This window comes from Lacerta agilis, chromosome 15 (genome assembly GCF_009819535.1).
Source record: "Lacerta agilis isolate rLacAgi1 chromosome 15, rLacAgi1.pri, whole genome shotgun sequence".
In the NCBI taxonomy this organism is placed as follows: Eukaryota; Metazoa; Chordata; class Lepidosauria; order Squamata; family Lacertidae; genus Lacerta; species Lacerta agilis.
This window is the reverse complement of record NC_046326.1, coordinates 37,433,669-37,451,274: the sequence shown is the minus strand read 5'-3', so window position 1 is coordinate 37,451,274 and position 17,606 is coordinate 37,433,669. Positions and strand designations below refer to the sequence as shown.

At 45.5% G+C, this 17,606-nt stretch overlaps 1 protein-coding gene across 1 annotated transcript in view; it reads left to right on the top strand.

The window, feature by feature from the left end:
• Positions 1 to 17,606, top strand: part of LHX1 (LIM homeobox 1) — a 50,072-nt gene extending 32,466 nt beyond the window's left edge. Inside the window, exons 4-6 of the mRNA XM_033172102.1 lie at positions 13,326 to 13,491; positions 15,569 to 15,977; positions 16,165 to 17,606. Coding sequence (XP_033027993.1) covers positions 13,326 to 13,491; positions 15,569 to 15,948 — 546 coding nt within the window. The 3' untranslated portion in view covers positions 15,949 to 15,977; positions 16,165 to 17,606. The remainder of the gene's footprint in view (positions 1 to 13,325; positions 13,492 to 15,568; positions 15,978 to 16,164) is intronic.

The window sequence follows — 17,606 nt, the reverse complement described above, 5'->3', positions numbered from 1 at the left end:
TGAGAAGTACTGTGATTTGGCCGTGTGTTTTCCCTCAAACCACTTTCCATCGGCTTTGGAAATGAAAGCTGCCGTTAAGCCGAGGTGCGTACATTTCAGACAGCCGTTGCACACGCTCCGAAGGCAGATTCGTTGACTAGGAATTGGGGGTGGGGGGGTTGAAAGTGTGGGGAAACGCCACAGGTAATGTGCATTGGATCTCTGCCCCCTCTCTGAGGTGTGCAGCAATCATGACTTGAAATGCACCGAGGGAACTGTCCTTGCTGCAATTTGAGCTGCTCATGTGTGTTGTTGTTGTTGTTGTTCAGTCGTTCAGTCGTGTCCGACTCTTCGTGACCCCATGGACCAGAGCACGCCAGGCACGCCTATCCTTCACTGTCTCTCGCAGTTTGGCCAAACTCATGCCAGTCGCTTCGAGAACACTGTCCAACCATCTCATCCTCTGCCGTCCCCTTCTCCTTGTGCCCTCCATCTTTCCCAACACCAGGGTCTTTTCCAGGGAGTCTTCTCTTCTCATGAGGTGGCCAAAGTACTGGAGCCTCAACTTCAGGATCTGTCCTTCTAGTGAGCACTCAGGGCTGATTTCCTTGAGAATGGATAGGTTTGATCTTCTTGCAGTCCATGGGACTCTCAAGAGTCTCCTCCAGCACCATAATTCAAAAGCATCAATTCTTCGGCGATCAGCCTTCTTTACCTTAGTCAAATCCCTATGTCTAATTTTGTATAAATAGAGCATTTATTTGGGGCGGGGAGAGAATGAGGAACCTGTTGCGATTATATACGCTTTGTGTCACATGTAAGGAAGCTGCCCTATCCAGAGCCAGACCCTTACGTCCCTCTTCCTCAGTATGCATGCATGCACTGCTGTCACAATTAGCTATGTACTCCACTGAGGTATCATACAATCATAGAATTGTTTGAGGGGACCCGAGGGTCATCCAGCTTGACCCCAGATACATGGTAGATGCATGGAAAAGATTCATAAGACAGGTAAAATGCTGTGCTGTTTTGTTTTATTTTATTAAAAAAAAACCACAGGTCTCATCCACATAATACATTTAAAGCATATTCAACATACATTTTTAATTTCAATAGTTCTACTCTTGAGTAGAATACAGCCATAAAAGAAACAGTCAGATCAAGGCTTCTTCCTTGAACTTGTAGATTGGAAAGCAGAGGGATAAATGAAATAGACACATCAGTGTTTTTGTCTTTAAAAGGGGGGAACATTTGGGGAGCATTATTAAGAAGACATAGTAGACCCCCTACCTTGTTTTCCTAACTGCTTTTCTTAAGCGGGGTACGTTTTTTAAAAAAGCAAATAGACTTTTAAACAAATGTAAAAATTTAATTCTATTTCTTAAAAGCACAATATTCAATTTTTAATTTTTTTTTTATCTCTATCCAACCTTTTTCTTTCTTTTTTCAAATGTCTGATGCGCAGGCGTTGTTGGGAGGTTTGTAAATCCAGAGTTGGGAGATGAGGGGAAATTGCTTGCGTGGACGGACGTTTCAAGACAAAGTTGATCACCAAAGAGGTTGGGGGGGGGCTCTCTGAATTAATTCCCTCATTCTCTTCACCCCCTGCATTCAATGTCAGGTCCCTGATATTTTAAAAGGAGGGCGCTTTTAAAAACACTGTGAAATGGATAAATGCCTCGTTACGCATTCTGAAAGACCCAAACCCAGCGGGTAGACCTTGGAAAAATCGTCCCGGGGCTCAATGTCCCCCGCGCCAACCCTACACAGCTTTCCTGCTGTGCGACTTTGTGAGCCGTGATTTGCGCCCACTGAAGCGGTTTACTCCCTAGTAAAACAGGCGGAGGCTCGGATGGTAAAGCTGCAAAACAAGCCCCATCAGGGGTTGGGAAGGATTCGCTTACTTCCGAGTAGGATACGGCAGCGCGCTTGCGAAGCTGAGCTATCTATGCTCAGAGGGTCTATTTGCTTACTGAAAACAGATCCAGATTAAGTCCAGAATTCTTGTTTATTTATTGAAAAACATATTTATCCGGGGCGCAAATCACGGCTCACTTCGGTAGAACGGATCTCTTGAGACAATGGAGAATGTTGCTGTCTTTGGATCTAGAGGCTTCTGTTTGGGGGGGGGGGGCGGGGTGGAGTAGAGATTTGGTTGGACAATTTAATACGTATTTATTTATTTCGAAAATGTATGTACCGCTTAACGGCAATCTTCTCTATAGATTTCTGCCTGGGAATGGGAAACACAAGGTGATAGCCTACTTTAGCCCTACTCAGAGTAGACCTATTGACTCCCCCGAAATTCAGTATTAGAAGCAGCTCTTACTGCTTATAATATTGTTCTTCGAGAATTCTGTGATAACATGACAGTGCTTAGGTGTAGTGCTGCAACATGTAAACAGATGATGGGCCCCGATCCAGCCAGAGTTAAATTAATTTAATCCTTGCAGAGTTGTTGTCAGGATAAAAAGGGGCGGCATACGTTTTACCTTGAGCTCCTTGGAGGAAAAGAGGGATACAGTTTTATTTTGTTTATTATTTATTAAAATTTATATACCGCCCTTCATTCAAGGATCACAGGGCGGTTTACAGTGTAAATTAATGAATGAATGAGGCAGAAATATTTTTTAGTCTTAATTGGATTTTCCTTTAATTGTCTGTGTGTGTGTGAACAAACTATACAGCCCAATTAAGGCTCGAGTCTAATGCACACCCACGTGGGATCAGTCTTACGAAGGTCAATGGGAGTTCCTTCTGAGCAGACGTGCATAGATCGCGCTATGTTAAACGAGCTATGCAGATCTTCAAAGCAAATCGCGTTGCTGGAATCGTGACCATTAGCTCGCTGCTGTTTACCTCCACATTTTTTTTTAGAGGTGTGTGCCTTTGGATGAAAATCTAGAGGTCCGCTTACTCCTGAATTCAAGGAGTCCGGGAATAAAATAACTGAACTGAGACTGACTTTTGAAGCAAACAAAAATTTTTAGATCCAGGACTTCGGCGTGTGAGAGAGAAATTCCAAAAATTCACACCCGGGCGGGCCGAGCAATAATTATATTTAGGTTGTATATCCCCTGCCTACCTAAGAGGAAGTTCCATTGAGCTCAGAGGCGCTTACTCGTGAGTAGACATGCAAAGTTGTTTTCTTCTTCAAAATCAGCCGTGGAAAGTTTGCGGATGATTCAAAGAATACAACACCAGCCTTCGTGCGTTTCTGAAAAATGTGGATTTTGCAAGCTCTTGAGTTGTCCAGAGTGCTTCGTCAGGGTGGCGCTTAGAATGTAGGAAGTGGCAGAAGCTGGCTTGATATTGTGGTCCCCTGTTTGAAAGCAGTGAGAGATTTCACTTTCTTGGGTTCCATGATCACTGCAGATGGTGACAGCAGTCACGAAATTAGAAGACGCCTGCTTCTTGGGAGAAAAGCAATGACAAACCTAGACAGCATCTTAAAAAGCAAAGACATCACCTTGCCAACAAAGGTCCGTATAGTTAAAGCTATGGTTTTCCCAGTAGTAATGTACGGAAGTGAGAGCTGGACCATCAAGAAGGCTGATCGCCGAAGAATTGATGCTTTTGAATTATGGTGCTGGAGGAGACTCTTGAGAGTCCCATGGACTGCAAGAAGATCAAACCTATCCATTCTCAAGGAAATCGGCCCTGAGTGCTCACTAGAAGGACAGATCCTGAAGTTGAGACTCCAGTACTTTGGCCACCTCATGAGAAGAGAAGACTCCCTGGAAAAGACCCTGATGTTGGGAAAGATGGAGGGCACAAGGAGAAGGGGACGACAAAGGATGAGATGGTTGGACAGTATTCTCGAAGCTACTAACATGAGTTTGGCCAAACTGCGGGAGGCAGTGAAGGATAGGCGTGCCTGGCGTGCTCTGGTCCATGGGGTCACGAAGAGTCGGACACGACTGAACGACTGAACAACAACAACAAGTTTGAAATTGTTTCTTCGGTCTCCAAGAATCCTGGGAAGTGTAGTTCACAGAGCCACAATTCCCAGCACCCTTAACAAACGACAGTTCCCAGGATTCTTGGGGAGAGAGGGAGGGTGGTGTACTTTAAATGGATAGAGCTCACAGTCTTAAACTGGGCTGCAACTCGGAACACGTTTTTGCTTTATTTACCATTATTAGTCACCTATTAACCTAGTTCTCCGGGAGACTGAGAGGTAAATCCCAGGGAACACATTCGGACTTGCTTCTGAGTAAACATGTCTAGGTTTGCACTGTTAATTGGATTATTAGGCTCTGTGGAACTTTCACAGTAAGCAAAAAAAAAAGCGAGAGAGACAGTTCCCTGCCCCGAGAGGATCCCATTTTCACTGCTGTTCCAGCTCCGCGTTGGTTTGAGGGCATTTCCGGCTTAACTCGGCTGCAGATCCAGATGTGGATTGGGCGGCTCCTTCATTATGTGAATCATTCGGGCCTGTAGTCTCTTAATCTAGTCACGACCTGGAGGGATAAGGGAGAGGCCGCAGCCGAGTGGCCGATGGTCTGCTATGCGTGCAGAAAGCCACGAGTTCAATCCCCTGCCTCTCCAGGTAGAGCTGGGAAAAGTCTGAAATCTTGCCGAGCCGCTGCCAGTCAGTGTAGACAACCCTGACCTAGAGGAGCAGCTTTATATGCAGCCCGTAATTCAAAACACTGAGGACTTGAACCTTGATTTCTTTTTAGAGGAAGGGAGCTCAGTGGTAAAGCGTCTGTTTTGAGCGCAAAAGGTCCCATGTTCAATGCCTCTCGTCTCTAGGCAGGACTGAGATTGTGGAAGGCTGCTGCCAGTCAGTGCAGGCAGTATTGAGCTAGACGAGCCAGTGGCCTGACTTATACTGAAGGCAGCTTGCTATTTGACCTGCTGCCTGAGAACCAACTGATCCGGAATGGGATCGCGTTCAAACCGAATCAAGGAGAATAAAATTATCCTGCCTTGAGAATCATTGGAGTGTGGTTGTGTGTGTGAGAGAGAGATCTATAATTTTATTGTAGTTTATTTTATTTGCTTCTACTACGAAGGCATCTTGCAAAGTCTGGTTTGATCTCTTTACAATTAAAAAAGAATCTATTCGTTTCAATTGTTTGAGGTGAGATGGCTGCAAGCGATAGATTTCATGTTGTTTGTGTGTGCAAGATTGCTACACACACTTTGCTGGTTTAGTAAAGGGAGTGGGTGGAGAATGGATGATAACGTGCAATAATGTGGAAGGAGATGTTTTACACAATCAGGCAGCGCTGCTGCCAAAAACACCGGGCAGAATCGTGTGTGGTTCATGCAAGACGCAGAGAATCCGAATAGATTTTAAAAAAGAAAAAAAAGAGGAAGGTTATCTGTTTTTTATTTATTTATTTATTTATTTATTTATTTATTTATTTATTTATTTATTTGGTGGGGGGTTCTAATTGGGGGTGTGGCATTCGAAAAGCAGGTCTATATGAAATATAATTTAAAATGCAAGAAAAATCCCCTACTTTGAGGAAGGGTTCCTGAAAGGCATTGAATGGAATCCAGCTAGGTTTTAAGTCAAGAGTAAACGCATTGAAATGCAGGGACCTGTAAGAGTCGTGTCTATGGAGTTCAGTGGGTCAACCCTGAGCCAGGAATAACTGGATACATTGACAATGTGACGTTAAGAGAAATCCTTCATGGGACGCTGGCCAAATGCAAAGTGGGCGGGCGGGCTGGGGGCCCCTGCGCCTTTAATACTAGTAGCACAGAAGAGCGACGGTCTCCTGAAATCGCCTCTTCTACACAGCAATTAAAGGTACAGGAGCCCCCGCCGCCGCCTTGTAAGCGACGCCAGCTGAAAAGCCCTCTTCTGTCCGATGATTAAAGGTGCACGAGCCGGGTCCCCTCCGTTTTTTGACCCGGCAGCCCTATTTCGTACAGGGTGTGTGTTGTTGTGTACATCACCGCCTTCCTAAAGCTGACCTGTATCTAAAAACAGTTAGGTTGGGTCAGGCTGATAAGAGGCTGCAATTCCTTCTTCGCTCTCCCAGTCTTGGCGCAGATAGGATCGGTCTGCGTCTTTACCCACTGGAGAGGAAATGCGCAGGGCGATCCTGGGCATGGGATTGGGCTTCCTCCTCAACCGAAGCAGCAGCGCTAGCTTTAAAATCTGCCCTCGGCTGAACCAAGCGGGGCTTATTCAAAGTCTTGCGCTTTGTTCCTTGCGCCACTGGCCTGCAAACCCCAGTTTAATTCGCGAGGGGGCTGCCTTGATCTAAGTACCCCGCTGATTTCAAGGGAATCTACTTCCCTGGAAGAAGATCCCACCTCCAAAGGTGTTTAGGAATCGAGATGGATTTATTTGGAATTAACTCCTCCATACCAGAATTTGTGGGCTCTTTCCTTCCTTGCTCTCTAGTGTGGTTCTGAATCGCTTAACGACCGAGGATTGGCTGGGAATTGGGGTTAAACCCTGCTGAATCCGAAGTATCTTATTGGGGATAATATTTCAGGGAAGTAAATCAGCTGGATTTCCAGTTCTTGTGTACGTTGGTTGGGGGGGGGTGTTGTTTTTTTCTGGTGGGAGCGGAGTGCGCTTATCTCCTTGGAGGATCCTAGTTTAAATCCGCAAAATATTGCGCTCTCTACTGACTCCATCAGTTTCCCACATACGTCGCTCTTATTAATAGACTGCAACCCTAACTTGCCTCGGAGTAAACCCCACTGGATTATAGAAGACAAAGTCAGGGTTGCGTTGTTCCAAGGATCGCCTTGCGCCTCTTTTGCGCCGTAGCGTGCTGAATAAGAGAAAAATGTGAACCGCCCTGAGATCTACGGATGAAGGGCGGTATACAAATTTTAATAACAGCAACAATAATAGGCAGGGGGGCGTTTTGCATTGCAGGACCCGCGTTTAGTCCAACTGCCCGGTTTTTAAGCGTAATAAAAGGGTAGCTTGGATTTGGATATTTGAAAGCTGATAGGCCCTGCAGTCATTTCTTTCCCTCTCCCTCCCTCCCTCCCTCCCTCCCTCCCTCTCTCTCGAATCCAGAAATTGTAATTAACCTGCTCTGGGGATTATAGCAAAAAAGAAAAAAGAAAAAGAAAAGCGAGCGAGCGAGCGAGAGCAGTATATATTCTGGAGGTGTCAAATCTGATTATGGCTCTCGGCCAAGGCGGGCGGGCGCGCAGCTCTATACATACCGATTCCGGAGAAAGTCTCGTTGGGTTTTACGTCCGAATGAACATGCATGAACTCGGGCTGCTCGGAGAGCAAAACGTGGCCTTAACGACCTGACGGGTCTCGGCTATTTCGAGATGCGTTTTCTCCTTAGGACGGTCGACCACAGAAAGGAAGGAGGTTTCTTTCTGAATAAGGCCCCGAGTCCTCGCGCGTTGAAATAAAGAGGTCCCCTTTCCTCCCCAACGCGCGCGCGTTAACGCGGAGGCGCCGAAATCGGTTTCAGGCTTCGCATTTCATGTGAACCGGATTGCAGACGTAAGCGCGTCCGTTACTCCGGAGAGAGTCACTGAAAATCCGGATTGAGGTTCCTTTTGCAACCCCCAAACCGAAGCGCGCGCTACACTTGGAAACACTTCGCGTTAGGGTTCTGGGGGTATTTTTTTGGGGGGTGCTCTTTTCTTTTTTCTTTTCTTTTCCCTTGAAAGGCAGCCCCGGGTCTCAGTCTCGTGTAGGCGCGCGGGGGGACAGTCCGTCGGCGCGCGGGTTAGTAGAGGATTTGGTCAACGAAAAGAAGCGCGGTTTTTGTTTTGTTTTTTCGTTTTTACGAGGGAGTGGCAGGGGATTAATTCAGAGAAAGAGCATTAGACTGAAGCTAGAGGTGGCTGCGCGACGCGAGTGAGAGAAGGAGGACGAGCTTGGTCACTTTCGTCTCCTCCGTCTCTCCCGCTCTGCCTTCGGGGCTCCGTTGCGCTCCTTTCGCCTTCCTTCCCCTCGCGCCCAGGTTTCCGAATAGAAAAGCGGGGCGCAAAGGAGAAGGCTGAGGTCGGAAGGCTCCAGTCAAACCTCAAAAGACAAAGAAAAATCCGAAAGCATAGAGAGAAGAGTTATAACTTCCAAGTGCAGGTGCGCGATATTATAAACTAGATTTAAAAGGCAATACTTGCAGATGAGGATATTAGATATTCAGCACAATCCGGTGGAGAAGAGCCACCGCTAAGACTAATTAATTCTCTCTCTCTTTCTCTCTCTCTGTATAATACATACAACTCTCTATATGATATCATACATTTATATCTTCTCATTATATCTTCTAGATCTTTGGGTATGTGTGTATTGTATTTAATCATAATGTGTTTTGACTGTTTTTAATACCCTATTTTTAAATTGTAAGCCGCCCTGAGATCTCATGGTGAAAGACGAATAAGAAATGTATCGCTGCAGCGGCAGCAGCAACAACAACAACAACAGAGCCACATGAGGGTGTTCCTTATAAAATGGAGCTAAAGAAAAAAAAATTATTCGCAGTTTATTGCTTGCAGATTGCATTAGACTATATACGTCTATACTTTGAATACCAAATAGCCTGTTGTTGTTGTTGTTGTTGTTGTTGTTGTTGTTGTTGTTTGTTTGTTTGGATTTCTTACTTGCCCTTCACCACAAGAGCCCAAGGCAGGTGACAGGCAAGATTAAAATAAATTTAAACTACACACACACAATCACAATCTCTCATATACTTCTTCGGGAGTGCATCCCATTAAGCTAAGGGCCCATCCTTAATATTTGCAGGCTCAGAGCCCATATACACGTTTACTCGGGTGTAAGGCCTCCGGTGTTCCATGGGGCGGAGGGGGGGGCAGCGTGCGGTCTAACCAGGTGGAAATTCAGCCCTGTGGACCTGAGCTGGAGCTTCTCCACGAGACACGCAAGCCCTCAACCTGCCTCCTTGGAAGTAAGCGGTCTTCTCTGTTGAAGTCACGACTTTCTTGAATAAACAGAAGCGCTCTTTCTGGGGATTTAGGAAGGGGTGGCGGTGGATCGGGGTTGTGTTGCTGGTGAGCAAGGGCCTGCAGTATGCAGAGTGGGGGGCGGAGTGTGTGTGTGAGAGAGGGGGGGGGAGGGGACGCTGGCTTGACTCTCCTGCTTGCTAGGATGTGTCTATCCGAGAGGGAGTCCCGGGAAGCAAGTTCCCCGAAGGCCGGGGTGCGCGTGTTTGTAGCAGAAGTGCGGGTGCAAGAGGGCGCTCAAGTGAGCGGAAAGCCTATCAATAAATAGAGAGGAATAGCGGAGGAGAGGTAGCCTTTTCTCCTCCTACCTTTGCCCCTGCAGTTCTGGGGTGAGCTTTAAAAAGAGAGGAAAGACCCTTAGCTCAGTTGTCAGACCATCCATCTACTTTCCACGCAGAAGTTCCTGATTTCATTCCCGGCCATTGGGGGGGGGGGGCTTGGAAAGACTTGGAAGCCGGAAGACCTGCTGCCAGCCAGTGTAGAAAACCGGTAGGAGTTGTAGTCTGACAACAATCAGAGAGCATGGCAGTGGCTTCCCCTGGTCTATATATGCATACTTAGATGTGCATATGCCCATTTTCTCTGCATGGACGATGTTCTGGAGCTGTACTGTAATGTTTGCAAGTAAGTCTGTGTGTATTTGCATGGCTTATCCGTGTCCTGGTTAGGCCCAGGTTCAACTCCCCTCTCAGCCATGGGTGACCTTAGATTAGTCCACATCTCTCTGCTTGACCTACCTCACAGGGTTGTTGTAGGGATAAAATGGAAGGGGGGGGGAGAGAAGAGAGACATACCACACACACCGCAGAGCTGCCTGGAGAACAGACTCTTATTATTAGTGTTGTTGTTAATTCATTTTATTAGTCCCTTGACTCAGAAGGACTCACAAAATTTAAAAGCGTAAAAGGATGGCATAAAATGGGGGGGGGGGAGGGAGAAGAAGAATGCAGTGCAATAAAAGCCATACAGTAATCTATAAAATAAACCCAATAAAACAGCAGGGAAAACACATCACCAATAGACAGCAAAATCTAAACGGATGGTGGGATGGGACTGTAAGATGGTTATTATCCCACCTCCTTAATGCTGTTTCCCAGATCTCTGCCCACCGCAAACACTGTTTGCCTACTTTGCCCCACTCAGATTATAAACGTATCTAGATACAGACAACGTGTTTGTACAGCTCCTGACACTAATATATAGATTGCAATTTAATGGGCATTAGTTTATACATTTTGCGATTTACACCAGGTGTGGGACACTTTTGGCCAGGCATCCCCAAACTCTGCCCTCTATCTATTTTTGGGACTACAACTCCCATCATTCCTAGCTAACAGGACCAATGGTCAGGGATGATGGGAATTGTAGTCCCCAAACAGCTGGAGGGCCAAGTTTGGGGATGCCTGCTTTTGGCCCTCGAGATGTTGCTGAACTACAACTTCCAGCAATGGCCAGTGTAGATTGCGCTACTTCAGGCTGCAGATTGGGAGGGGGGGCATATTTTTAATGCTTTGTCCAATATTGAACATAACCTGCAAGTAGAAAACTAGCCCAGCAGCGGATGACCTGGGCTACCACAACCTCTCTGGCTAATGTGAAATTATTAGTCATAGGGAATTCATTTCTGTCTTGGGGGAGAATTCAAAAATTGGCAGCTCTCCCTGCAGCCTGAAATGGTACTGCCCGCTTCGGTTTGTGTAGGCCACCCCACAAATATGCTGGCTGGTGGCTGACGGGAGTTGGTGTCCAACAGGTCTGCATGTTGGCTACCCCAAATGTATGCTCAAGGGGAGGGGAGGCGGAGAGGAGAGGAGATATTCACACAAGGGGTGTTAATTATTTTCTGCTAGGATCTGCCTCTGAAATGTGAAACAAATGTGCAAGTTAGATCTTTCCCTGTGCGATCTGGAATTAAATAAAGTGAAGGCTGAAAGTACATGCGGCCACCCCTCTGCTGGAGCCAAACAAGTCCCAAATGTAAGAATGGCCTGCTGGATCAGGCCAATGGCCCACCTAGTCCAACATCCTGTTCTCACAGTGGCCAGCCAGATGCCTGTGGGAAACCGGCAAGCAGGATTCAAGCACAACAGCACTGTTCTCTCCTGTGGCCTCCAGCAAGTGATATAATGTGGGTCAGCTACAGTGCAGGCTAGTCCATTAATGGGCAGATGGGGCCATGCCCCACCAAGCTCAGCCTGCTTTCAGTAAGCCCCCCCCCCACCTGTCTGCTTTTCTTTCCTGCAACCAGCCCAGGATTTGGCATTGGCGGTGAGATTTCTCCTCCTTCATCTCAGTGTTGCCCTTGTACAACTCAACAGGGAGGTGAAAAGGGTGAATCTAGACTAAGTTGGCTCCGCCTTTCAGTGACTCTGGCTCCACCCACTGTTTGAGCTCCTTGCATTCCACCACAGCAGTTTCAGTGGACCGCAGTCACCAATGGGTCCTGGTCAGCGCCGGATTTATGTATAAGGACAGAGGACGAGATGGTTGGATAGTGTCCTTGAAGCTACCAACATGACTCTGACCAAACTGCGGGAGGCAGTGGAAGACAGGAGTGTCCTTTTATTTAAAATGCATATCTGGGTTATTTGTGGGGCATAGGAATTCGTTCATTTCCCCCCCCCAAAAAAATATAGTCCGGCTCCCCACAAGGTCTGAGGGACAGTGGACCGGCCCCCTGCTGAAAAAGTTTGCTGACCCCTGCTTTAAATGTAGGGTATGGCTCTGCCTTTACTTTTGAGTAAGGACACACAGGATTGTGCAGTAAGTGACTGATAATATGGAAATAGATTTCAAATTATTTAACCCCACTTTAGCTTAATAATAATAATGCCAATATTACATTTATGTAACTTTAAACCTCTATATTTTCTATATTAAAAAACTGGCTTGTTTGTATTTATCTATCTACCACTTGCTTCAGACCTCCTGTAAAGATATACCAAGCTTTTACTGACCCATAATATCAGACCCTGCTTTTTTCTGTATTAATTCCCTTTATTGTTTTTTAAATATGCTTTTATAACACTGTTTTACATGTTTTATATTGTATTTTGTTTCAATGGTCTCATTTACCGCTTTAATCGTGTACGCCACTTAAGGTATTTTAATTTTTTAAGTGGTTTATCAATGTTTTAATTGCCTGATTGATCGATGAATCAATGAATACTGGGGTTGTGTCTTGCACTGGTGTACGGTACATTTCAAACGCACACATTAATCTTGGGAACTGTCGTTTGTTAAGGGTGCTGGGAATTTTAGCTCTGGGAGGGGTAAACGACACTGTGCGGGGGTTCTTTAAATGGATAGTGTGTGCCACAGCTGTGTGTGTACACGAGTTCTATCTCTATATGCAAGACCTGCCACTCATTCCACCCTTCTGTGAACGTAGGGACCTGGTGTGTGTGTTTATCTGCAAAATGCGTGCAAGCAAGGGAGGCTGGTATCTGGACTATGTCCCTGTGAGTGTGTTCTTGTCAACGAAAGGGAGCATCTGTATTTGCCTATGCTGAGCCAGGCGAGGGGTGGAGAGCGGATTCTTTCCGGTGGTGTGTAAACCGCGGCGCTCCCCGAATCCAGATTTGCACTGTTCTTTCTTCTGAGCCAGAGGATATCTGAATGGGGAAGCCTTGAAGCCCGATAATTTTACCGCTAGTAAATATCTCTCTCTCTCTCTCTCTCTCTCTCTCTCTCTCTCTCTCTCTCTCTCTCTCTCTCTCTCTCGTGTGCCTGGGTGCGAGAGAGAGCGAGAGATTTACCTTCAGTAAAATTATAATTAGATACATGTATGAGCGAATAAGAATCGAGCCAGTTTCAACTCCAGATCTCTGCACACCATTTCACTTTAACAAATTGCGGGTTGGGTGAATGACGTGTGTTTGTCTCCAGCTAAATTGTACTCCGAGGAGACCCACCGAAATTAACGAGCCTAAGTTAGTCGTAGCAATTAAATTCAATGGGTTTGCTCTGAATGAAACTGACGTTGGATACAAGCGAAAGAGGCATTGCTTTAACAATCCTGTCGTCTAATCCGGTTCCCTTCCCGGCACGTTTGTCAACCCTGGTATATGTGTTAATCCAGCACTGCTCCCTCCGTTTAGCTGCTTTGAGAATCCGGTTTCCTTGGTTTGATATACCTTCGTGTGTGTGTGTGCTCTTAGGTTGTATTTTGGCGTCTTTGAATGGTCAGCCTAGCGTTCTCTATCCCCACCCCCTGCCTGCCTGGCGCTTTGGCGAATGCCTTGGGCGAGTGTTCCAAAAGCTCTCCAAACGGCATCTCTCCGTGCGCCCTAGGCGCACCGCGGGGGCAATCCTGCTTGGCTTCTTTTTCCCTAGCGCTCTAGCGTTGATCCCTTGGCCCTTGTCCTCGCCTGGGTATCCCAGGCAGCCACTCAACTCCGGCTTCTTTTCCTCCTTCTCCCTGGCAGGTTTGGTTCCAGAACCGGCGCTCCAAAGAAAGGCGCATGAAGCAACTGAGCGCGCTGGGTGCCCGACGGCACGCGTTTTTCCGCAGCCCCCGCCGCATGAGGCCGCTGGTAGACCGTCTGGAGCCTGGAGAGCTCATCCCCAACGGGCCCTTCTCCTTTTACGGAGGTGGGTAAGGGGTGGTGGTGGTTTCTGGGCGTGTTCACACGTCTCCATAGCTGCATCTACACACACATGCCAGTCCGAGAATTTTGATTTTACACCACTTGACAGGCCTGGAGCCAGACAGTTTGCAGGGAGGGCGCACTGCAAAACCTTCAGGAAATAAACTTGATATTAGGCTGTTTCATTGTAGATAATATTTATAATATTTAAATTTTGTAAAAAAAAATTGGGTGGGAATCTAATCCCAGCCCATTAGCCAGAAAACTTACTTTTTAGTGAATAATTTGGCACTGCATCCTTTCCCTTTATCTCCAACTAAAAGGTGCACCTTTTAGTTTTAGGTTTGTTTTTAGGGTAAGTGAAATTTCAGCAGGTGCCTGTAATCTCCCTTGAGTGTACCAGAACCAGTGCTCAAGTCATGGGGAGGGGGTATAAAGGCTTTATTAAATCTTAGCCCCCCCCCCCCACATTTTAGCCAAATCATGCTTCCTGGCCTCCTATAAGCAGAAGCTTAAGAGGATCATCCTAAATGGCAAAGAGGCTGAACTGCCTCCCTTACAAGAGAAGAAGCTGCTTCATGCTGAGTCAGACCATTGATCCACCAAGCTCAGTGTTATCTACATTGACTTGTTAGTGATTCCCCCAGGTTTCAGGCAGGATCCTTTCGCAGCTCTACCTGGAGATGAGCCTGGGATTTCCTTTATGCAAAGTAGATCCTCTGTCACTCAGCTACAGCTCTTTCTGCAGAGGTCCCCTGTGAAGCTGAATCCAGAAAGAGCCTTGCTTTTAGAATCTGGAATGAATCTTTTCATGCAGCTTCATAGGGTCTAAGAATTTTTATACCCTGCCCATCTGACCTCAGACACTCTGGGCAGCTTCCAACAAAATATAAAGGAACAAAACAAAACATCAAACATTAAAAGCACCCCAAAACTCAGAACCAAACTAAGCATGAAATTAACTGCATAGTTCTGTCCTGAAATGCAAGGGGTGAGTGGGAGTCCCCTCCAGTTGCCAGTTTGGGGGGCCTAGTGCAGATTACATTTTAATTTAAAGTTGAGGACGTGCAAACAGGTTTTAAGATGCAACTAGGGGAAAAGGTGGGGTTGTTTATGACAAGCATTTGCAACTGTGTATGTTCCTGGTCCTTGCCCCCCCCCCACCATAATGAGTTTTTAAAAGTAAGGAGAAATCAAAGTTGCAACCACCAGCATCAGGCCTAGAGCTGTCACTGGTGATGCTGATGCAGGGCATGTTTGTCACTGTAATTTGCCACTTTTTTGGGGGGGGGGGTCAGAGCCTGGGCTGTGGTGGTCCAGACTTCAGCTCTGAGGTCCAACCCAAGTTGCACCACTGTGCAGGGCCTTCCCAAATCATTTTGCTAACTGTGGTGAAACAGAAAATGGCACCAGGTCAAGGTGCAAAAGAAGCCAAGACTAGGCTATATGCTTCTGAATACCAATTACTGGGAACTACAGGAGGGGAGCACAGGGCGTCATATTTCTAAATTCTGCTCCTGCTTGCAGGCTTCCCATTGGAACACCTGGCTGGCCCCTGTGAGAACAGGATGCTGGACTAGATGGGCCATTGGCCTGATCCGGCTGGCTTTTCCTATGTTTCCCCTTCTCTAATCGAGACATGGGGAAGCTCAGCCCACCACGAATCACATAGTGAAAATGGTGACATCCTGTTATGTAACTAATCAGATTTGGTTATGCTGTATTGACAGCTGATCAGGCCACCCTCTGCTGTTCTTATGATCTAAAATAATAATATTTTTTGTTAAAACAAAATAATTAAAAAAAAAATCCTTCCAGTAGCACCTTAGAGGCCAACTAAGTTTGTTCTTGGTATGAGCTTTCGTGTCCATGCACACTTCTTCAGAAACACTGAAACAGCTTTTCTGTCGTTTATACCCCCCACCCACCTGGCTGGGTTTCCCCAGCCACTCTGGGCAACTTCCAGCAAAAGACAAAAAAACACAACAAAACATTTTTAAAAAACCCTCCTGATGCAGCAAAGAAAGAAAGAAATATCCGTGGCATGTACGTCAACCTTTTATCTTTTCTTCGCTTGCCAGATTACCAGAGCGAATACTACGGACCTGGGAGCAACTACGATTTCTTCCCCCAAGGACCGCCTTCCTCTCAAGCCCAGACGCCGGTGGATCTCCCTTTTGTGCCATCGTCCGGGTCGTCAGGAACGCCTCTCGGGGGGATGGACCACCCCTTACCTGGACACCACCCTTCCAGCGAAGCTCAGCGTTTCACAGATATCATGTCACACCCACCTGGGGACTCTCCGAGCCCAGAACCCAACCTCCCTGGCTCCTTGCACTCCATGTCGGCGGAAGTTTTTGGGCCGAGTCCTCCGTTTTCCTCGATATCTGTCAACGGCGGTGCTAACTATGGCAGCCACTTATCACATCCGCCCGAAATGAACGAGGCTGCTGTATGGTAGCTTTAAATACCAAGACTAGGGGCTGAGAAGTAAGTGGCCAATCGACACCCACCCTTGCTTACATCGAGGTGTATAGAAACGAGTTTGAGCAAATAGTTTCTTCTTCTTCTTTTTCTTGCCCTAAGACGTATAGATATATAGATATATTTGTTGGGGGTTTTGCCCTTTTTTTTTTTTTTGGTGAACTTTGGGAATTAACTGAATTATTCATTTCAGATCGAAGCCCAGGGAGATTTTGGTATAAACTGGAGGACAATCTTCATGATACAGAATCAACAGAAGAAAAGAAAAGACAAGGAAAAAAATATGAAGAAAGTAAATCTCTTTTTGTACCAAGTGAAGAAGGAAAAAAAGACACTGGCGAAGTGGATTTGTTTCGATACTGCCATGTATTATGGGATGGCGAATAGTGAGTGCCCGCATTCACTAGACTATAACTCTAGGGGGGGAAACAAGATTCTCAGAGACTTTTCTCATAGGAAAAGAAACCAATATTGAATAAAGGCAAGGTCAACAAGAACAAGAAAATAAAAAAAGCTTCAAGGAATTCTAGTATTTTTTAAAATGATGATTCTTTTGGTATTATTGATTTGTTTAATTTTGCCTCCAAACATTCAACATGAGCCACAACAATAGACTTTTAAAGCTTCAGAAATGTCAGGTGGGGCAAATGAAATGTAGTTAATTTTGTTGTTATTTTTGGGAGGGTGGTGCTTTGATGTTTCTTTTATTTTTATTGGCCAAAATAGCAAATATTTAAATATAAGCCCTCCGAATCAACTCTTCTACCTTCTCTGAGCGACACACACCAATAATCCTCAAAACCCAGAAGTCTTCTGCTAGACTTCTAAGTAAAAAAAAAACTGACTTGAAAAGCAACGAACGACAAAGTATTCTACCTTCAGAAAAATAAAAGCTAAACAAACAAAAATAAAAAAATAAAGACTCTATGAAACTAGAAAGAAAGCAGTCAACTGTTTACGTCGAATGTTAAATTCAGGAGCGCAATGTTTTACTTAAAAAAATAATCCTGTTTTAGAACCTCTTGTTCAAAAGCAAAGTATTTTGAGCAATCAACCAAAATAGTTCATTTTTCTTTCTTTTTCCTTTTTTTCTGTAGTTGTTATAAGACATTACAGGGCTTGTGTTTCACTGTGCTAGTTTGTAAAGGTGGCGTTTACAGCAGGCAAAGAATAAAAACTTATAAAATCAAACAGTTGCCAAATAAAACAATTCTATAGCACAAAATACTCTTTGGGGGTGCTGTACCCACAGCCCGGGGGGAAAACGCAAAACATTTTAAACAAAGTGTTACAAGGTTAAGAGGGGGGGAAATTTAACATCTTTGCTAATGTTTAGTCCTGTTCAACATTAATGGAATTGTTAATATGACTTATATAGACCCACACAGGTTTTATTTTTGTGTCTTTAAAAGAAAAAAAGTCCAAAATATTTAAATTTTATGGTCAAATATGCAGTCAGCAGCTGCTACTTTTTTTCCTTTATATATTAAATTTCTCATATGTCTTTTATTGTTCAAATAAACCTAAGCTTGTGTGACCTCCAGTGCATATTAGACCATTCACTGTATGAAAGGGGGGGAAAGTTGGATTAAAAAATTTGTGAATTTTTAATAAAATTAGAAAATCTGATGTTTA